Source organism: Pollicipes pollicipes, unplaced genomic scaffold (assembly GCF_011947565.3).
Source record: "Pollicipes pollicipes isolate AB1234 unplaced genomic scaffold, Ppol_2.1 Scaffold_7231;HRSCAF=8579_pilon_pilon_pilon, whole genome shotgun sequence".
Classification (NCBI taxonomy): domain Eukaryota; kingdom Metazoa; phylum Arthropoda; class Thecostraca; order Pollicipedomorpha; family Pollicipedidae; genus Pollicipes; species Pollicipes pollicipes.
Window position 1 is genome coordinate 30,324,122 of NW_023597034.1, and position 22,633 is coordinate 30,346,754.

At 46.2% G+C, this 22,633-nt stretch overlaps 1 protein-coding gene across 1 annotated transcript in view; it reads left to right on the forward strand.

The window, feature by feature from the left end:
* Nucleotides 1-22,633, forward strand: part of LOC119109980 (shematrin-like protein 2) — a 44,408-nt gene that overhangs the window by 13,839 nt on the left and 7,936 nt on the right. The window contains exon 4 of the mRNA XM_037233726.1: nt 11,153-11,386. Coding sequence (XP_037089621.1) covers nt 11,153-11,386 — 234 coding nt within the window. The remainder of the gene's footprint in view (nt 1-11,152; nt 11,387-22,633) is intronic.

Genomic DNA, 22,633 nt, shown 5'->3' on the forward strand with positions numbered 1-22,633 from the left:
ACCTTACTACATCTCTTAAACTAGCCAAAAATGAATATTTTGGTGATGAATCCATTTAACATTCTGGCAACTCCAAGGAAACGCGAAAAACATTAGATATTCTCATAAACCTTAAACAAGATGCAGATCAAACCAGGATTACTGAGGCCAATGATAAAATTCTCATAGATGATCCGCATATTGCAAAATCATTTAATTGCTTCTTCACTGAGATTGGACAAAAGTGAAAAGACAAGATTCCTAAATCATCATTCAACCCTCTCCCGCTCATCGCAAATGTAGAAAATGAAATGGATCTGCCCCCCACTAATGAAGGGGAATTAATTATTGTCATCAATGGATTAAGCGACGTCGGAGATGGAGTCGAGAATGTTATTTCAAAAATATTCAAGTTATCTTATAGGGTAATACTGAAAGCAATTGTCCATCTTTGCAATAACTGTTCGTCATTGGGGTTATTTCCAGGCAGCTTCAAAAAACCCGTGATTAAATCCATCTTTAAAAGGGGGGCCTCTCAATTTGACAATCATTTAAAACTTATCAGTAATTTGCCGTTTAGGTCTAAATTCTCGAAAAAGCATAGATATAATAGACTCGTTTATCATCTAAACCAAAACCACCTAATTCACCAAAATCAGTTCGGATTTCGAAGAGCAAAACGACCTACATAAGAACTCTTTTTTTCCAAGAATCTATCACTGGGGCTTTTAAAAACGGAGAATATGTGCCAGGTTTGTATTTACATTTGAAAAAAGCACTTGACGCTGTTAACATAAACCTTCATCTATGTAAAGTTACCGTATATGGTATTCGACGAAACTACTATCAAATCATGTCTTCTTATTTGTCTGGCAGCACTCAATGCGTAGAAATTAGGACTTGTCTATCATCGTTAAAACACGCAACAATGAGGGTACCCAAGGATCAATTCTCGGCCCAATTCTGTTCTTAATGTACATAAATAACTTGCCTCAATTAAGCAGTAACATGATTTGCCTCTTACGCTGATGATACTGCGATTACTTACAAAAAACATTGTGGGGCTTTAAAACAATGTCGATACGCTTTTGCTTCTAATGACTTCCTGGTAAAGTGAGAATTTGATCTCCCTGAAGGTATGAGCAAAATTCACGCAGCAATGCATTACCCTTTCTTCGCATTTCCAACTAAATGTACAAGTCAACGTTTCACCTTTTGAAGAGAAAGAACTCGAAAACCTTGGTGTACTCATTGACAAATCTGTTAAATTTACAAGCCACAGTAGTTTTGTTGCAACCATATTACGTAGAAATATTGGGATAATCAGGAATAAAATGATAAGGTCCTTTATTGATAAGACAACGTCATATCTACTCTTAGACACTTTAATCCTTCCCTAATTTACTGGTGCTTGATTTGAGGTCTAAATTATGCTTCTCAACTAGATCGGCTAGTAATTTTGCAAAAAAAGCTGTGCGTCTGATAGAAAACGTGTATCATCTACAAAACTCCAAGGCAGTCTTTAAACGATACAAAATTTTGAAACTATCGGACATTTCTAAATCCCAAATGTCAATTGTGCTGCACAAATTTGCAACTTAACAGCTCCCTGCATCATTCGATTTAATAGACAAGCTCTACGAATCAAACATGAATATGAGGCGAATAAGACATTTAGACCGACCTTTCTGTAATCGTACTTATGGACTTTTTACAACATCTTGCCTTGGCCCTAAGCTGTGGAACGACATTATGGCTTCATAGCTTCTAAGGATAACTGATATCTATGCGTCGAAAACCATCGTTAAGAACATGATCTGTAAGCATTTCGTACACACATATTAACGTAACCAACATATTCGAAGATGTTGCAATCTTTTGCGCTGCATATATGTAACGCATTTCATATTTGACCTCCTTCATGCTCTATAACCACGTTCCGATATAGTTAAAGTCATGCACATGTACCCAAATTCGTGGCGCTGGCTTCGGGAGTTCTTCCAGCAACAAGCTCCGCATCGCTGGGTGGACTCCCTGGACATCCAGTTCAAAACCCAGCACGAAAATTGCCAGTTAAAGGCAATGTTCCACCTTTGAAGATATCGCGATAAGCATCAGATATCATGGGAAAAGAATACTTGTAATTATTAGTAATCTTTCAAGGTTCAAAAACGACCTTAACTAGCAAAATTTCAAAGCTGGTAAAAATGCGCCCCATTGCGTCCTTGTTTGATGGAGTCATGGAATCGTTTTGCGACAACAGCAAAACCAGCACGAAAATGACAAGATGATTGCTCCTCCGACTTGTTTGACTGTACAACACTTACTACCACTGTGAATGAATGGTTATAGCTTATTGGGTGGTTATAACGCGCTGTCAATAGCTGACTTTGTCTAAAGGCTACTTTAAGCCTTCTCATGTATGATTTTTCCTTGCCTTTTACATAACACAATTCCTTCGGGTCTCCACCACCTCTTCATCTGCTTCTTCACGTTTGTTTCCTCTTCCTAGCTGGGAGTGCCGCGACTTCATTTTATATTTTCTGGTGTTAACGTACGGTTTATTGCGTCGCTGGGATAGAGGGAGGGGCACTTCTGGTTACCTGTTCTTGGGTAACGGTATAAAGACTTTTAAAACATCATGTATTATGCTTCAGAGTGATAGCCCAAGATGTAAAAAAAGAAACGCATTTGTTGTTCTGTTCATAAGATGAATTTCATGTCTTCCAACTTGACAAGTACGTCTTTTTGGCCCAGGCAGCTGTCCATGAGTGATGAGTTCCCGAATTTTGTGACCTGAACTTTCGCTAGTGTATGGTCTTTTCGCGGTGAGGAATTTCACTCCACACCGTAGCTCAAGAGCAATTCTAGCTCACTGTAAGCACATGGCGATACCTTGACCATACCCGCTGTTTTCACCCTGAAAAAACACATAAAACGTCACGTCCGGGTAGAGCGGTTTGATGTCACTTACTACTTCCCATCGTACGCTCCGCTAGGATCCCCACAAAGCTGGATGTGGTTCGATTTCATACCATTTTGTTGAGGATGGGGTTATTCCGTTTGGCCTTTATGTTCACTGAGCACGGCCTCTGAAATGATCACCAACATTGAACGTTGGGTTATGTATCGGACAATATGGTTGGGCCAGTGACATATTTCATACTGGTGGCCAATCCCAGTTCTGCATGGCGGGAACGAGGCACCGATCAATGATGTTTTCAGTTGGGGACAGGCTCTGAAAGAACGCACATAACTGGGTATGCGCTATGACGTACCAATCCAACACCAAGGCTGTCTTCCCCTGCGTGGTGCAACATCATCATCCGGAAACTATTGCACCGACACTTTTTTCTAATGAGCGGCGTTGGCAGACGGGCTCGCGGCTTCGGCGGCTACGACAACTGGGCCCTGTACAAAGGTAGCTACGGCCAGGGTTACTACAGCAACAGCCGCTACGGCCGTGGTTACGGGCGCAGCCTGAACGGCTACGGAAATTACGGACTGGGATATAACGGATACGGCGGCTACTACGGCAACAGCGGCCTCGGTGGCTATGCTGGATACGGACGTTCGTCGGGAGCCTACGGAGGGTACGGACGTCGCTCAGGGGCCTACCATGGCTACAATGGGCGCCTTGGAGCCTACGGCGGCTACGGCAGGCACTCTTCTCCGTACAGCCGGTACGGCGGACGCGACGGAGCGTATTATGGACACTACTGAATGCCTAATCGACGGACACGGTCTGAGGCTAATTTGTTGACTACACGCCCATGGTGTTCCCATACGCGTTCCCACTTTCCATCCTGCAACACCAGGGATACGTCGTCGATAGGTCGGCCCCACCTGACTCATGTCGCACTGTCTGTGGTCAGAAGAAATCTGTCACTTTCCTGACTATTCCTTATGTTTGTTTTAATTGCCGAAGCTGTGCTGTTTAATTGCATAGCATTGCGACAGACCCGGCGCAGCTAATACAGAAGTTTTCCTAGCGAAAATCGGTACCTCATAATTGGTTTCTCTATTTTTCAGCAGAGAATTTCTCCCACCGATTTCAAAGTTTAATTTAGAATGTTTGTAGGTTACATTAGTAATTATCTATGTTGTGGGTGGGTTAGATGAACCTGTCTGTCACTAGACGATGTGAAAGATGCTGAATTTGGGTTTGGGAAGGGGGCAGCGAAATGCCCAACCTTAAAAAAGATAATGAAAATAAAACCCTAAGTGAAAACCAAAATAAAGAGGCACTTCTGGTTACCTGTTCTTGGGTAACGGTGTAGAAACACTTTAAATTTTTTAAGTGGCCACATATGTCGACTCCATCAACATTTTCTCAGTGGTTGCCATGATAGGCAGACTTGCAAATAACTGTATTTGAATGACTTTTGTCCCGGTGCAATGGTCGAAGATGTAAGAAAGCAATTACATTCGCTGTCCTGTTCATGACATGACTACTGTCAACTTGAAATGCATTTGTTTTAGACGATGCAACTCCCATTAACTAATGGGCTCCAGCCTTTTTTACTTGCATTTTCACTCCTGAGTGGTCTCCTTGATAACACTGCGTATCGGCTTACAAGCACAGAAGCAGGATCAGGGATGTGGAGCAAAGAAACTGTGGGCTCCATGACACTACAAGTTTCGAGAAAGGTGAACATACACCATATGGCGACGAAATAAAAAAATCTGCTCCGAATTTGGCTCTAGCTCCCATGCTTTCTGAGTCGTGACTTGACATATGCTTATAAAGAACCACATATTACTAAGGAAATTTTACACGCTTGTGCCGCAGCGCTTCACACAAAAAGCAATATGAAAACAATGGATTATGCAGGAACACATATCTCTGGCGAGATGTGACAAAAACGGGAGTATGGAGGTGACTTTTTCGCAAATAACTGTGCTGGGAAATTAATTCAAAGATCGGATATGTTCAGTGTGATATATTCAACGCAGATGTTGAGATAAGACATTATTATTTGAAATCGCGTTGCGCTTCTTTACATGGATGCTGGGCCCATACTTCTGTATTAAGTGCCCCGTGCCATGCACCGTTCAGCGCAGAGAGGCAGACCTCCACCAAGACTATCACTATGCTCTCCCAGCTTGCTTTCCAAACCACAAGGTCTACACAGTATTGCAGCGGGCAGATCAGTGCGGTTAACCCTGTCACGCATCTCCTTGGCATACAGCCACCGTTTCCACGAGTATAAAAAAGAACCAGCCCATGTGGAGGCATCAGTGTCTCTCCTTCAGTGTTCACAGAGCTACCAGACGAGAACCATGAAGCTGTGTCTGTTTCTGGCTGCGCTGATAGCTCTGTCGGCCGCCGCCGAAGACAAGAAGCCAGACCAAGAGACCCAGGCCAGCGGGTACTCTTCCGTTTTGGGAGGGTATGGCAGGTAATTTGATACAAGTACTTGCTATCGTACGCTCCGCTAGGACTTCCACAAAGCTGGATGTGTTTCGAGTTCATCCTTTTTTGTCGGGGATGATGGCATTTAGTTTGATAATTGTATTCATTGAGTGCGGCGTCTGAATTGATCACCAAACTTGGACGGATTTTGTATTGGATAACATGTTTGGGCGTGTGACATAGTTCACATTCTGGGTAGTTACCTTTCTGCATTGTGGGGGCGAAACGCATATCAGGGATGCTTTCAGGTGTGGGCTGGCCATGACAGAAGGCGTAGAAGTAGGTGTGCCCCATTGCCTGTTAATCCCACTTCCAACATATCCTTAGTGTTTTCTCCTGCCAGGAGAAACCACGCGGCGTTTTGCACCACGCGGCGTGGTGCAAAAGCTATCATGTTGGAACTAACGCACAGCCACTTTTTCCTAAGGAGCAGCGTCGGCAGGCGGGCTCGCAGCTTCGGCGGCTATAACAACCGGGCCTTGTACAAAGGTAACTACGGCCAGGGTTTCTACGGCAACAGCCGCTACGGTCATGGTTACGGGCGCAGCTTGAACGGCTACGGAAACTACGGACTGGGATATAACGGATACGTAGGCTACTACGGCAACAGCGGCCTCGGCGGCTACGGTGGATACGGTCGTTCGTCAGGAGCCTACGGAGGGTACGGACGTCGCTCAGGAGCCTACCACGGCTACAATCGGCGCCTCGGAGTTTACGGCGGCTACGGCAGGCGTTCTTCTCCGTACAGCCGGTATGGCGGACGCAACGGAGCGTATTATGGGCACTACTAAATGCCTAATCAACGGACACGGCCTGAAGCCAATTTGCTGACGATACGTCTACACCATGGTGTTCCATGACCATCCTCACTGTTTCCATCCTGCAACACCAAGGATACGTCGTTGATAAGCCAGCCCCACCTGAACGATGTCGCACTGTCTGCAGTCAGAGAAAAGCTATCACTTTTCCTGTCTTTTCCTTATGTTTGTTTTAACTGCCGAAGGTGTGTGTTCTTTGGCTCTCGTTCCTTTCACACGTCAGTACCCAGGAAACCAAAAGATATTGTTTTAATGGAAATATATGTTTTTTTGCTGATTATCACAGACAACAATTTATGACCCTGCTCATGGTTTTTTCTTACAACCTTATGTATGCATGTGTAAGGCGTCAGAGGACAGCTATGTGCCAGCCAGTGAGCGCTAACCGGACACTCGATAAGCACATATGCAGCAGTTGTATGGATGTGGTTTTCTCTGGAGGGCTTCCGACCACAAATCAAGCAATTCTTTGATGCCAAAAGAATGATAGGCTCTATTACATGGCCTTGGATAGGCTTTAAAAACACCGGTCAGTAGCAGCGATTCATAGAAAAATGGCGATTTTTTGCTGGTAGTGTTCCCTGAATGTTATGCAAAAGTGCGGGATGCGACACGAAGCTACCACGCCAGCTCGAGAGGGAGTAAGTAATCTCCCGCAGCAGTTTCCGTCCCAGTGCGGCCCTGTGCGCCCTGCGCAGTGGCATCGTCCGGCGGCGCTGCAGCGGGAGGTGGTGGAGCAGTTGTTTGAGATGTTGATATGAGTGCATAACGGTGGTATGGATCTGCGACGCATCCAAACTGTTTTCCCCTCCGTGGCGCAACATTATCATGTTGGAAGTGACGTAAGAACACCTGCCATAGAGTGAGTTTGGCAGACGGCCTCACAGCTTCGGCGGCTACGACAACCAAGACCTGCGCTATAATGCTAACTACAGCCAGGGCTCTGCGGCAACAGCCGCTCCGGACGTGGTTACGGGCGCAGCTTAAACGGCTACGGAAACTACGGACTGGGATATAATGGACACGGCGGCTACTACGGCAACAACGGCCTTAGCGGCTATGGTGGATACGGTCGTTCGTCAGTAGCCTACGGAGGGTACGGACGTCGCTCCGGAGCCAACGGCGGCTATATTCTGTGCTTTCGAGCCTAAGGCTGATAAGGGAGGTGTTCGCCTCTGTACCGACTGTATGGCGGACGCAACGGAGTGAATGGTGGGTATTTAATGAATACTGTATTTACGGGAATGGCATGGAGCGAATTTGTTGAAAACACACTCAGTGGCCTAATATTGCCGACTCTGGGTGTAAATCAATACCTTAAAAAATAATTTTCTCTCCTTTTCTCCCCTTTTAGGTGATTTTTTTTTACTCTCACCTGCCATTGTCTAACAACACGTGCTAAACCCATATTTTCTTTTCCGCTGTTCCTATGTCAGCCAATTTCTAGCTCACCAGAAGCCAACGAGCATGAGCAAGGCTCCACCGAATCTGGGCACCTATAGCTACATTCTGCCTGACCTACATTCGAATCCTATGTAAATCATCATGCCTGAGTCACCAATTCAGCAAGTCATCATCAACCTAAGCCTCTCTGACACACCTGTCAATGGCTTGAAGCTAGATCTAAACAATAAACCGAACCATAGCGGAACGTTTTGAGATATTTGGTATAACAAATGTGAGCGGTTAAGATGTACCTAGCTGGGCAATATATCCAGAGTTGGTCCATGCCAGGCTACATGTACGTACACAGCACGCCAACAATGCCTTAGTATGATGGAAGGATGGTTATGGCAGAACAAATAGAAGAGAGATATCTTGCCTAAATTTACGCCGAACAAAAGTGTCTCAGCATGCTGCCTACGAGCCGCGTACCATATGGACTAGCCCTGGACGTCGTTTTATGTATGCATAGAACAAGAACACTACGTACCTTTAAACCCGAGAGCCCCAGCGACTCCAGCCGCCCGCATTCATCAGCCTTGGTGTGTTTACAAAATGCATCACATATGATTTACACCTGTGTGCCAAATATAAGGTTTTCTTGCATCTCGTAAGTTTTTTATCACACCGCGCAATCAACACGCAAACCCTGGTAGTGAATATTACTCCACGTCATTTTCCCCGAAAACATTTGACTACTAAATTGCACCACTCCCGAAATGTAGGAGTGAAAAATTCAAAACATGCCACCCAAGTGAAATGTACAAGCCAAATGTTAACGTTAAACGCTTATTTTTGCACCCTTTTAATAAAATGAGTTGGTAAGCAGTTTTGACAGAAACGTTCCAAACCTTTCTATTCATTTATAGACTTCTACGTTTCTGTTTTTCTTCGTCTCATACAAAAGTGACGCAAATGCATTTTTCCTTCGTTTTGTATAAACGTTGATGATGCTTCTATAGCCTGTAATATTAACCAACTTCTTTGGAAAATTTACCGACTGCAAACTCTTGACCATTTCATTCAATTCGTTAGTCGCCAAAACAGGCTTAATAAGCACCGAAACCTAAACAATTCACAACGAATGAAGGACACAATTTAAAACAAAATACATGTTTTTGCAGACAATTTTGCATTGTCAAAGCACTATTTTGCCTTTGTTGTTCACAGCATAACTCAATGACAAGTTTAAGCCATTCCAGTTTCTATACCTCACCAAGGCATATCATCCTGTCATGCGTAGCATTGGGACAGAACTGACGCAGCTAATACAGAAGTGTTTGGCAGTAAAATTAGGCGCTTCCAAGCTGTTTTCTCTATTTTTTAGTGGTGAGTTCCACTTACTTATTTTACAGTTTATTTTAAATTTTAGAGGGCTACACTAATAATTATATATGTTGTGGGTGAGTTAGATGAGACTCTCTATCAGCAGACGATGTTAAAAACGATGATTTTTTGTTCGGGGGAGGCAAAGAGAAGCCAAACCTTAAGAAGATAAGGATTTTCCGTTTTGAGGCACCTAGTCGCTAACTTGGCCTAGTTTTGAAATATGATTTATGACCAGGCTTGGCCGTGTTCCGTTCACTTTTCTGCCAGTTTTTTTCATTGCATTATGATGCCCAAAAATATTTAGCTAAAGCATTTTGTCCCATACTCTCGACTGTTTGACCGACATTTCGTGAATTGGCCCGTTGTATGAGCCCCAAACAAGATTTCGTCCACAGTTGCCATAGTTTGCTGACTGGCAAGTGAATGCATTGAAATGTGTTGTGCTTCAGTGACATGGTCCACGATGTAAGAAAACAAGCGCATTTGTTGTCCTGCTCATGAGATGACTTCCACGTCAACCCGAAATGTACGTTTTTTCAGCCAAGGTAACTTTCACTGACTCATGAGTTCCCGCCTTTGTGACTTAAACCTTCATTCCTGTGTGGTCCTTTCGCAGTGGAATATTTCACGCCCCACCCTGGCTCTAAAGCGATTCTAGCTCTCTGTACGCACATGGCGATACCATGATCATCTACATCCTACAAACACCAGAGAAAACGGCGCGTCTGCACCCATCGGGTCGATGCCAGTCTGTCTGCTTTAAGAGGAAATCTGTTACTTTTCCTGAATATCCCTTTTGCTCTGTTTGTTTGTAGACTCTTGATGCTCTTTGGTATGCATCATTTGGCACGGCAAGGCGAAGGCTATCGAAATGAATTGTTTAACGCAATTGGCCTGTTTGCTTGCCTTCTAAAGATGGACGTCGCCTTGATGACACTGCGTATTGGCTTACAAGCACAGAAGCAGGATCAGGGGTGTAGAGCGAGGAAACGGTGGGTTCCATGGCACTACATGTTCCGAGAACGGTGGACATACACCATACGGCGACGTGTGAAAAAAATAGATTTCGAAATTGGTTTTAGCTCCGACGTTTTCTGAGACGCTCCTTAACGTATCTTTATAAGGGACGGGGCTATGCAAAGTGAATTTTACGAACCCGTGCCCAGTGCTTCATTGAAAACGACAACAACGATCTGACAAAAACGAGAGTATGGCGGAGACCTTTTCGCAAGTAAGTCTCTTGGGACATAAGAGCAAAATATCGGACATGTTTGAGTGATATGTTGAACGCAGATGTTGAGCTTAGGTAGTATTGTCTGACATCGCGTTGCGCTTCTTTACATGGATGCTTGGCCCATACTTTTGTATTAAGTGGCCTGCGCCATGCATTGTTCAACACAGAAAAGCTGGTCTCCGCTGAGGCTATCACTATGTTCTCCCAGCTTGCTTTCTAAACTGCAAGGTCTACACAGCATTGCAGAGGGCAGATCATTGCGGTTATCCGGGTCACGCATCTCCTTGGCTAACCACTACCGTTTCCACGAGTATAAAGAGAGAACCAGCCCATGTGGAAGCATCAGTGTCTCTCCTTCAGTGTTCACAGAGCTACCAGACGAGAACCATGAAGCTGTGTCTGTTTCTGGCTGCGCTGGTAGCTCTGTCGGCCGCCGCCGAAGACAAGAAGACAGACCAAGAGACCCAGGCCAGCGGGTACTCTTCCGTTTTAGGAGATGGCAGGTAATTTGATACATGTACTTGCTATCGTACGCTCCGCTAGGATGCCCACAAAGCTGAATGTGGTTCGATTTCATACTAGATTTTCAGATTTTTGTCGAGGATAGGTTCATTTCGTTTGGCGTTTATGTTCACTGAGCACGGCCTTTGAAATGATCACCAACATTGATTGTTGGTGACAATCACCAGTGTTGTTATGTATTGGACAATATGTGTGGGCCAGTGATATATTTCATACTGGTGGCCAGTCGCAATTCTGCATGGTGAGAACGAGACACCAATCGATGATGTTTTCAGTTGGGGGCAGGCCATGAAAGAACGCACATAACTGGGTGTGCCTCATGGCCTATCAATCGCATGCACGCAGGCTGTCTTCCCATGTGTGGTGCAACATCACCATCCCGAAACTAACGCACCGACACTTTTTCCCAAGGAGCGGCGTCGTCAGACGGGCTCGCAGCTTCGGCGGCTACGACAACCGGGCCTTGTACAAAGGTAACTACGGCCAGGGCTATTACGGCAACAGCCGCTACGGTCGTGGTTACGGGCGCAGCTTGAACGGCTACGGAAATTACGGACTTGGATATAACGGATACGATGGCTACTACGGCAACAGCGGCCTCGGCGGCTATGGTGGATACGGCCGCTCGTCAGGAGCCTACGGAGGGTACGGACGTCGCTCAGGAGCCTACCACGGCTACAATCGGCACCTCGGAGTTTACAGCGGCTACGGCAGGCGTTCTTCTCCGTAAAGCCGGTATGGCGGACGCAACGGAGCTTATGGAGGATATTACTTAACACGTGTACACGGTGACGATCTGCAACCAGTTTGTTGTCAACGCGCACGTGGCAGTTTGGTGATCGTTCTCACTATTTCCATCCTGCGAACACCAGCGATTCGACATCCCTGAGCCCACACGTGTAATGTCGCATTCCCGGCTGTAAAGACTGTTGCTACTTTTCCTCGCTATTCCTTATGTTGTCTTCAATGTAAGTCTGTATATTCTTCTTCAATGTCTTCCAGGTTTTCAACACATCACACACATGAAACCGAAATATACTGTGCTGTCCGAAATGATCTGGTGTCTTGCCTACTAAAGACTGAAGTCGACAACCAACGCACTGAGTATTGTCTTCCCACAAGTAAAGAAGTTGTCAAGGCTGTGGAACGAGGAAACTGTGGGTTCCAAAGCACTCAATTCCCAAGAACGCTGAACATGAGCTATATGGCGACGCATGAAAACAAGAATCTCGAAATCGGTTTTAGCTCCTACACTTCCTAAGACAATCCTTGACGTATGCTTAAAAGGAACCAGGCTTAGGCGGAGAGAATATTCCGGTCCCGTACCATAGCGCTTCGCCGAAAACAATGACCCAAGACTACGAACAATGCAGCAGCAGATATCCCGCGAGAGAACTGGGTAAAAACCAATGTAATACAGCGACGGCCTTTGTCGCAAAAATGTGCAGGGTGAAATGCAACACAAAACATGAAATATGTTCGACGTGCGCTAGAGAAGAATGAGCATATGCACGACCTATCCATCTCCTGGAGATGCGTACCCAAGATGGTGCATACACACCTATGGCTTAATGAATTGAAGGTAAAGGTGGAGCTATTATTTCGGTGAGTAGGTGATGTGTAACACAAGCCTGTCTGTGCAGCGGAAGATACCTGCATATTGTCGCATATTTGCATGCGTCGGAACCTCCTGCGTCTCTAACAAGGCGGCGTTCTACTGTGCTCCCATTTCAGCAGGGTCCGGGACAACCCACAGTGGTTAGCTGGAGGCATCACTTTCGGTTTCTAACCGTCCTGTGTTCGAGCGGGTCGTTGGGGCTACGCCCAGACTAGATCGACACGCGCTCGGGTGGGGGTCAAGTTGACCCCTCGAAGGTATTTTTCGGAATAGGTCCCGAACGACGCTGGGTAGCCGCGCCGAATATTTCATAGCTGTACACAATTCAATAGCGGATCGTGTGGCATCAAAAATATAGATGTTCTATGTAAAGTCGCTGCCCTACGGTAGGTCAAACTCAGACCATGAATTTTGCGAAGATAATTTCTAGGGAATCGTGCAATCTGATGCAACAACGAAGTGTTTAACGAGACCACACATCTCTGAGATACTTTCTTAGGCAACACCACCATTGAAGAGCAAATTCCATTGACCTAAGGTCAGTTTTGAAGGACACGCCAAGGTCAAAACCGATCTGTTTTATTACTATAGGGCTTGTTGTATCGGGTAGTTTCTGGTGCTCATTTTGTGTTTGTTGATAACAAAAACCACATTGTGCATCTTCCACGAACTTCTCAAAGGTCAGAATAGGTCACTGACCTAAAGTGACCCAGATCAACATTTTGTTTTAAGGAACGTGCTGCCTAGCGTAATCTTTGTCGTTTATTCGAATGCAAAAATCAAAGCAGTCTTGCATGATTTTCGACATGACCTCGGAAACGTCAGACAACATGACTGACCTTAAATGATCAATTCACCTTTATATTAGTACGGGTGTCTAGGTTCTGGAGTACTTTGGAGACCAGCCTGGAGATTGACCTTGCTTGACCTTATTTAAGCCAACGGTCATGACATAGGAATGTCAAACTGTGGTCTAAGTGAGTTCAGATACAGGACAGCAAACCTTGTAACTTTGATATATCTAGCTCCCTTAGTTCCTAAGATCTCAAAGGGTTCAAATTGACCCCCACCAGAGCCAAGGGTATCCAATCGGCCACCCGGGTGCGTGTTAAAGCAGCGTTGCCTCTCCTTCATTTCCGAGTTCAGTAAGCCATGAGGATTTGATTGCATGATGTGCAAGTAGTGGGACGCATATTCATAAGTGTAAAGATGAAATGATCCACAAAATTGCGAATGTGTCAGTTTTTGGAGACCCTTTGTCGATGTGTTCCGACGCAAGCGTTCATGTCCGAACTCGAGTGGTAGCGATATCCTGAATGGAGTGGTAGCGATGGCCGGGCTGGAGTGAAGGCGAATCAGAGCGTATGTGGTAGCCACGACAGAGCTGAAGTGATAGCGACGTCAGAGGTTGGTCTAGTGGTGAAGCCAAAAGCTGATTCTTTGGTCCAGCCAGAATGCGGTAACGTGCGGCACCAGTGCGCAGCGCAGAGCGCGGCCGGTTACAGGTGGCACGATACAGGCGTCTGGTCTCGTGCGTGAGAGAGAGAGAGAGAGATAGAGAGAGAGTATAGAGAGCTATAGAGATAGAGAGATATAGAGAGAGATCGAGATGGAGAGAGCGAGATAATAGAGTAGATAGAACGAGAGAGAGAGAGAGAGAGAGAGAGAGAGAGAAGAGAGAGGAGAGAGAGAGAGAGAGAGAGAGAAGAGAGAGAGAGAGAGAGAGAGAGAGAGAGAGAGAGAGAGGAGAGAGAGAGAGAGAAGAAGAGAGAGAGAGAGAGAGAGGAGAGAGAGAGAGAGAGAGAGAGAGAGAGAGAGAGAGCGAGAGAGAGAGAGAGAGGAGAGAGAGAGAAGAGGAGAGAGAGAGAGAGAGAGAGAGAGAAGAGAGAGAGAGAGAGAGAGAGAGAAGAGAGGAAGAGAGAGAGAGAGAGACGGTTTATTGAGAAAGACATGGCTTCGAGTATCAACTCACATAGCACCTGTGCACAAAATACCTATGAAGTAGGATACTACTTAGTTGATAACATATCGGTGTTTAAGGGAGTGGTTATATGGGGAATACTTGATTTGCGTAGTCGCGTACCATAGCAAAACGTTTGGAGTGTGCTTGCGCTCCTGGTATTTCTGCCAGAGATCGCCACTCGTTGCTTTGGATGCAGATCTCTATGCATAGAAGACACTTGCATTTATTTTCCTAGCCCTAGGCATAGCTTTTCTCTTCTTTCAGCGAGGGTTTCCATGCCCTAGCGTTACGAGATGTGCGAGTACTTTTCAGAATGGCCGAAGATAATTTTCAAGGCTCTCTTCTGCACTTTTTCAGGATGTTGCGCCTGCTTGGCAGTGAGTCCCGCGTGAAAAACCGGTGCACATTATTCTAGCAATGGCCGGATGTAAGTAACATACACACGAACAAGCTGTTCCTGCGGTGGATAGTACTTCTTCATTATGTAGGGCATATATGGAGCTTTTGATGCTTTGGTTACAATATCCACATGCGCTTGCCATGACATGTCATGTGATATTGTTACACCCAAAAGCTTAGTTTCGATGGCAGGTGGCCGGCTTTTTCCTTGAATCATGATGTCCGGTAGTGCTAATGGTTTTTTGGCTGTGAAAAAATGCATGACTTGACATTTGTCAGTATTCAATATCATCTTGTTTGCCGTTGCCCAATCACTTATCTTGTCAGTGTGCTCTTGCAACTGGCAGTGCCGATCTACTTGGTCAATTCGACACGCCTGGTGTATGGTAAGGTCGTCTACATAATTCAGTCGGTTGTCAATATCAGCAGCGGCACCGTTAAGCATAGCCAGCAAAGCAACCGGGCCAACTAAGGTGCCCTGTGGAGTGCCGCATGTCATGGTTCCCCAACGACTCATAGTTCCATTTGGCATCTTGACACGCTGCTGTCGGTCGTGCAAGAATGAGCAAAGCCACTTTGCATACCCGGAGCAAAGTTCCATTGCAAGCATGTTCTGCATAGCTGTTGTGTGATCAATGAGGTCAAATCCCTTCTTAAAATCGTGTATAACCATAGAAAATAATTTGTCTGCTTCGTCTAACTACGTCAACAAATCATGCAGCAACCTAATTAAAAAGTGTGACGTTGCGGCACCTTTCATATTTCCGTGTTGGCGCTCATCTATGCTTGGTTTTATGTCCGCCAGAATTTGCGGAACAGTAATTTTTCCAAAACCTTGCTAAAGGTCGGTGTGATGCTTAGCGGTCTCAGATCTCTTGGCAACTTGGGCGATGTTTTCTTTGGCACAGGGGTGATTGTTGCTCTCTTCCACACCAATGGCACGCACCCTTCACGCAATGATCGGTTGAAAATATGAGTAAGTGGTACGGCCAGTTCCACAGAAAATTGCTTTACTAGCCGCACTGGAAGTTGTCCAGTGGGCACAGTCATATTTTCTCTCAACTACGATAGCTGAAAAGCAACATGCCACGGCTGTATCTCAGCAGGAATCTTATTGGCAGGCCGATAGCAGGGAAGCTCTTCTGTGCGCAGCGGTCCATACGTTGTGCATATTTCTGCAAAAAACTGATTTACTAATTCCGCTTTTGATTTATCATCATTGGCTTCCGCAAGATCCAGGCTCCATTATTTTGGTTTTTGGTTGGTTAAGCTGGCTACTTGTCGGTACCAACACCTTCTTCCGTCAGAAGGAATTCTTTGAATTCGTTTCCTGTACCATGATGTTTTTGCACCTGTAATCTCTAGGCCTACTCTGGCTCTAAGTTCTTGCAATCTGTCCATTTGGTGGCGACTGTGCGCCCCATTGCGTTTGTTTATCAGTTCTTTGAAGCGCGTTTTGTTATCCACTGCGGCTCACTTGCCTTGCATTTGTATTTAATTTCAGGGAAGTGCTCCTCATAAGCATTTTGAAGTAGCGGTTCTAGTCGAGCGGCAGCTTGATCTATATCATTTATTGCTATTATATCTTGCCAGTCATGGCAGCAAATCCATCTGCCAAAACTTCTGATGAATGAGCCCTTCAAAGGCCGTAAAAAGCAATAGCCTTGAGATTGTTCTACTTGTTGTGTAGCTAACCATACGATAGTTTTGTGGTCTGTCGTGCCAGTGGGTGAAAGGTTTAGTGGTGCGCTTGGAGAATCAAAATCAGTCAGTATCTTGTCCAATACGGCTGAACCTCTCGCGGGTTCCATAACTAGTTGCAAGAGACCTAGCTGACGCGCTAACAATTATGCATCAAATGTTCTGTTAAAGTCTCCCATCAAGACAGTTTTTGCTGTTGGCCTTCAGGATCGAAGACGATCAAGTGTTTCCAGAAGGTGGTCAGATGGCATTTTCCGACGACAGACTGATGCACCAGGAGGGAGGTGAACTCCAGCTATCATGATGCTGTCGGGCTGCAAAGGCCGAATGATGCTCCAGCAAACTTCCATCTCGTCTTGGACTTTCACGTCCATTCACGTTGGCTGTAAAAACCTAGATTTCCGCAAGGTTTCTAGTTAAGGGATTTGTTCTCATGAAATTGATCAGAAGCAGAGATCAACTTATCATCTAGTCTAAAAAACCAAGCGCTTGGCTGATGATATGCTGCGATACGTTTCTGGCGCCTTCAAACGTGCGTAAGATACTTGTCTTGTTCAGGCCTTCAAAAACGCAGCATATCAGTATTGGCCGCATATCTATGAATCCAACTCCATGGCTGGCACACAGCTGGCTGAGTTCACTGTTGACGGTTTTTGCTGTTTCATAAACCACAATGCCAGCGTCCCGTCTTTCTTCAAGCGAACAAATGGAGAATCGTTTGATGTTTTTTAAGGACTTTGCATGGTTGACAGTGCTGTTTATGCTCTCCAGAATACAATATGCGCTATGATTCAGCACATCGTGGCTCCAATATGGACTACAACGTCTACCTCCTTCGCTTTATTTCTTGTGACCGCACTCTTTAAACTCTCATCAAGTTCATCACTCGTCGTTGTAATAAAAAAACATTTTGGTCGAAAATAAACTCTTCCATGGCCGCTACTTTGATACGGCTTACGTTTCTTCCACCGATGATAATTGCTCCACATTTTCGTATCATTGGTTTATTTTTCTTTCTCTCCATTCTGGTCCATGCATCACCGCCATCTGCGTTTCCCACGGCGTCTGCCACCTTTTCTCCTGCACTAACCCTCTTCACGTCTTCACGTCACGTCTTCTAAAATGTTGACCTTTGCCCTTTCAGGTCAGTAACCTATTCTGACCTTTGAAAAGTCCATGAAGTGTGCATGATGCGGTCCCTGCAAAATGATCATCGGGATCTACCCCATACAGCAAGCTATCAAGGAAAACAGATTAGTCTTGACCTTGGTCTGACCTTCGTACCTGACCATGAATGGTTGGAATTTATAAATTCAGTTGTTTTGCTACCTGAGAACCCATCTCAGAGATGTGTGACTTCGTCTAACGCTTCGCTGTTGCATCAGATTGAATAATTCCCAAGATATTGCCTTCACAGAATCGATGGCTCGACTTTGACTTGCCGTAGGCCGGCGGCCTTATAAGCCGCCTATCAATATTTTCATTCGAAAAATCTGAAATTTAATTGTTTACAGCTTTACAATATTTAGAGCGGCTGCGCCGCGCCGTTGAGAAATAATTCCAGAAAAATATTTGGGGAAGGTGAAGGCAAATTGACACACACCCGAGAGCGCGTTAAAGCATCTCTGCATAGCATCCCACCGCATTCCCTCACCTAAAATGGGAATGAAACTGCAATGTAAAGTGGCCTGCACCACGCACTGCTCCGCGCGGAGAAGGCGGTCTCTGCCAAGGCTGTCACCGCACTCTCCCACCCAGTGTTAAAAATCGCAAGGTCTGCACAGCATTGCAGAGGGCAGACGAGTGCAGTTAACCGTCAAAAAATCTTCTTGGTTAAAAATGGTTCAAAAATCTTCTTGGGTTACCGCTACCGCTCCCACGAGTATAAAGAGAGAACGGGCACATACGAAGGCATCAGACTCTTTTTTCAGTGCTCACAGAGCTACCCAGACGAGAACCATGAAGCTATGTCTGCTTCTGGCTGCGCTGGTTGCTTTGTCGGCCGTCGCCGTCGAAGACAAGAATAGAGATCAAGAGCCCCAGGCCAGCGGGTATCCATCCGCATTGGGAAGACATGGCAGGTAATTTGATGTGTAGTTACTTTACACGAGTACTTTTCATCTTCCACTTCGCTAGAGTCCCACAAATTAGGATGTGGATCAAGTTCATATCATTTGGTCTAGGATCAGATCAGTTCGGTTTGACGTTCATGTTTACTGATCACAAAAATGTCACAAGTCCCATAGTTTATGCATTTGATGGTATGTGTGGACCTGTGACATACTTCAAACTTGTGGCTATTCGCAGTTCTGCATGGCGGAAATGAGACTCCAATCGATGATGTTTTGAGATGTGGACCGGCCATGAAAAATCGCACGCAGCTGGGTGTGCCCTATCGCAAACCAATCCTATTTACAACGGACCCAGACTGTTTTCCCCGCGTGGTGCAACATTATCATGTTGAACTAACGCACACAGACTTTCCTGAGGAGGGGCATCACCAGTCAGTCTCGCGGCTTCGGCGGCTACCACAACCGGGCCCCGTACAAAGAACGGCCAGGGTTTCTACGGCAACAGCCGCTACGGCCGTGGTTGCGGACGCAGCTTGAACGGCTACGGAAACCACGAACTGGAATATAATGCATGCGATGGGTACCACGACAATAACGGTCTCTGTGGCTATTGTGGATACGACCGCTCGTCAGGAGCCTACGGAGGTTACGTACGTCGCACAGGAGCCTACCACGGCTACCACGGCTGCCTCTGAGACTTTGGCAGGCGTTCTTCTCCGTACAGCCGCTGCGAGGGACAAAGCAGAGCCTACAATGGGTATTATTCAGGGCTTAATCGACAGACACGACCTGAAGTCAATTTGTTGACGATGCGCCTCTGGTGTTCCTGTGACCATTCTGGCCGTTTCCATCCTGCGAACATCAAGAATGCGTCACGTTCGGCCCCAATTGTTTTGTGTTGCGCTGTCCGCTTTGCGAGGAAGCATGTCACTTCTTATTATTTCTTGTGTTTGTGTTCTCTGACGTTCATTTATATGGCACCCCAAAACAAAGGGTATCGAACCACATTATTTTACTCGTGATGGCCTATTTGCTGGCCTATAGAAGGCGGATGTCGACTTTACAGACGTGCTTATGGGCTCACAAGCACAGAAGCAGGTTCAGTGATGTGTGATTAAGAAGCAGCGAGTTCCGTGGCACTCTTTTTTCGGCGAATGGTGAACGTGAACTCTTTGAGGTAACCCTGGAAAGAATGGACTTTGAATTCCTCCTAGCTCCCACGCTTTTGGAGAAGTTCTTTTTGTATGTTTTTGTTCATTGTACGTATGTTTTTCCAAACAACTCAGTAAAGTAAATGCTGAGAATTTGGTTGCGTGTTGTGTATATAGTGCATGCGCTTGCATATGTGTATCACATAATAGTGATCTATTAAAATATTTCATGCATCCATTCCTGCAGATCATTTGTGTTCCCATTGCAACGTAAGCTGCCATGAAATATCATAATTGTTTACGTCATGCTCGTAACGTAAACATGATGCGAAATGAATGCCGGCCACGCATTGTTATCAAGGCAAGACCACGAAAAGACGCGTCCTGTTTAGTGCTCTACCAACTGATCTACCGGAACGAGCAAATCACAACGTTACTCCATCCGATGTCAGAGGTTGATACCCAGTGAAGTGCTGACTGACTTGGTGGCAAAGTCCTGATTTGAATTGTAGGGAAGTCTTCACTGAAATAGTGGTCATGTATGGACTCAAGGGTAGACAAGTCAGAGCTAGTTTGACAACGAGGTTACGGCTAGTGTGGGAGGGTGCATCTGTTGCATCCAGTTTTCCGATGAGGGGGCAAAAATTTAACGAATTGCCCCCAGGTCGATGGGCCCCTATATTTCATTTCAGGCGCGTAGCCGGGACCTTGGCAAGAGCAGGGTTGACAAAGTGCCTCATTATAGTAAAAGCCCTCCCTCTCTCAAACTAGACATTTCCGATTGTAACTCATTTGCTACTGAGGGCATGCTTTATTCATTTTTACCTTCTATGACTAGAATAGAAGCCAGAAACTACCGCGAGACCAACTCTGCCTGCATGTTATAGTCAACCAACTGAAGAAACCATGCGTTAAACGACTGTATGGAATAAATCACCGGCGCTCGTCGTTTCACAAACGTGCAGTGGGCTTTTTCTAAACAGAGAGAACTCGTAGTCAGAATTCTATCTAGGCTGTGTAGAAATGTTAACGACCCCGCGAATGTAGATTGTAGATCGAAATGGGTCAACAAGTTGCATTAACATGTCCGAGGCAACTTTGTCTGGAAATGTTTAATATTCAATCAGAACACATTAACGCTACAACTTACGTAACATAGTTTTGAGCGAGCCCGTTCGTAAATCTTAACAAAAACTTCAACTCCAGGCGTTGCAGTCTCCGTTGGCCGCGCTGAGTCGGCCCGTCGGCTAACACTAGGCTGTTGCCAACGGGTGCACGAAGACGGTGATATATTTGACAAAATTATCTCTGAATGCTTCAAGAATTCAAACCTCACATTTAGAAGGCAGGCGGGCGTATATTTCACCTGTGTGATTTTTAGATTGATGGATTGGGCAGATTGGTATTTACAACGTCATGAAGTGGTGCTGGAATCTGGTGATAGAACTGGAGGAGTAAAAGTGGAATCTCTGTTTCTGGTGTTGCTGTAGCTGTCATTCTGACCAGAAGACAACCCCAAACTTGTGAAAAAGCCACGCCCAACCTAACCTTTGAATGTTGCGAGTTAATTTTGTAAGACATTCGGAAGCATTATTCCACGACGGTCGCTGTCGCGCGCACGGCACCCGCCGCCTGGTGTCACTTGCATTGGCCAATGCGATTCGGCTTTACGGGAGCTGCAACTCGGGCTTTCGCTGCTCTTGCTTTCGAGACAGCGGGCGCAGGCTGAAACCTTTTGATGGTTTGTTTCACGAGTCGGTTCTGCAAAGGAATAAAATTACTCAGGCAAACATGGGATGGCCTTGCCCGTTTTTAAACTCAGTTTCATCCACTCTTTTGAACACAAATGAGACTCCCCGTGTCTTTCCGGTTAAAGAGTCACCGTTGAAAAGAACACTAGGGAGCATATTAGTGTTCTCGGTCAAGAGCTAAATGGATATTCTGTCCGACCGCGGGGTACCTTCCGGCTGCCATTCTGGCGACACCGGGGGATCTGGAGGCGACTGGAGGCGAGGATTCTGGCGACACCCTGGCCGATCTGGAGGCCCTTAGAGGGACGCATCATATCACATTGGCTCCTTCAAGGCGCCGGTGGCCTTCTGACCCGGGAAGACCGCAGTTGACCCCGGATCAACGCAGGAACCGCCATTGACGCAACAGCAGTCCTCATCGCCACAGGTGGTCCGATAATTGGCACAAAGGCCCAGTTCGGCTTGCCGGGCTCAAGCTAGAGTTGGGTTAGGGGCTCACCATTCAGTACTTGACTGTACTTGACCCACCAGGACCTTGACTGTCACATATTTCGTCCACCGCCTCATTGTAAATCATCTTGGCAAGTTGCCATGTTCCCTTTCATTGTCAGAGGGCCCCGACCAACGTAAGAGGCCTCTGTCATTCGGGGCCCCGTCGCCGCCACAATAGAGCACGTCTTTTTCTCACCGACTCGAGGCCCCTCGTTGACGCGGAATACCTTGTTCGGTACTGCGGACCCGTGAACGATATGGGAGCCCGCATTGTTACAGGTGACGCGACTAGTGTAAATCGCGGGCCTCGCCGTGTCCCCTCTGGAGAAATAGGGCCCCAGAGCTCAGACCGGCACGGAACCGACCGTTCGGTGTTGGTGACCTCTGGCCGAGACAGAGGAATGCTCTCTCTCAGAGGTCCTCAATCGATGCAGGAAGCTCTGTAACTGACATTTGAGATCACGGCCCTACGGGCTGGAGCCCTTAATGGGACATGCAGTCAGCGCTTTGGGTCGTTAAGTTTTATTATGGGGCCGCTGATCTTTGGTCTCAGGAGACCCTTTAGCCCATTTTCGGGCGCCTTCAAACACCGCTCCTGGCCGACTCAGGCCACTTGCCGCCACAAAATCCCTGTTACGCACTGTGGCCACCGACCAACACAGGAGCCCCTCATAGTGCCAGGGACACCGAACATTGCAAATCGCAGGCCCGGTCTCGTTCGTGCTTGGGAACTGGGCTTCAACGG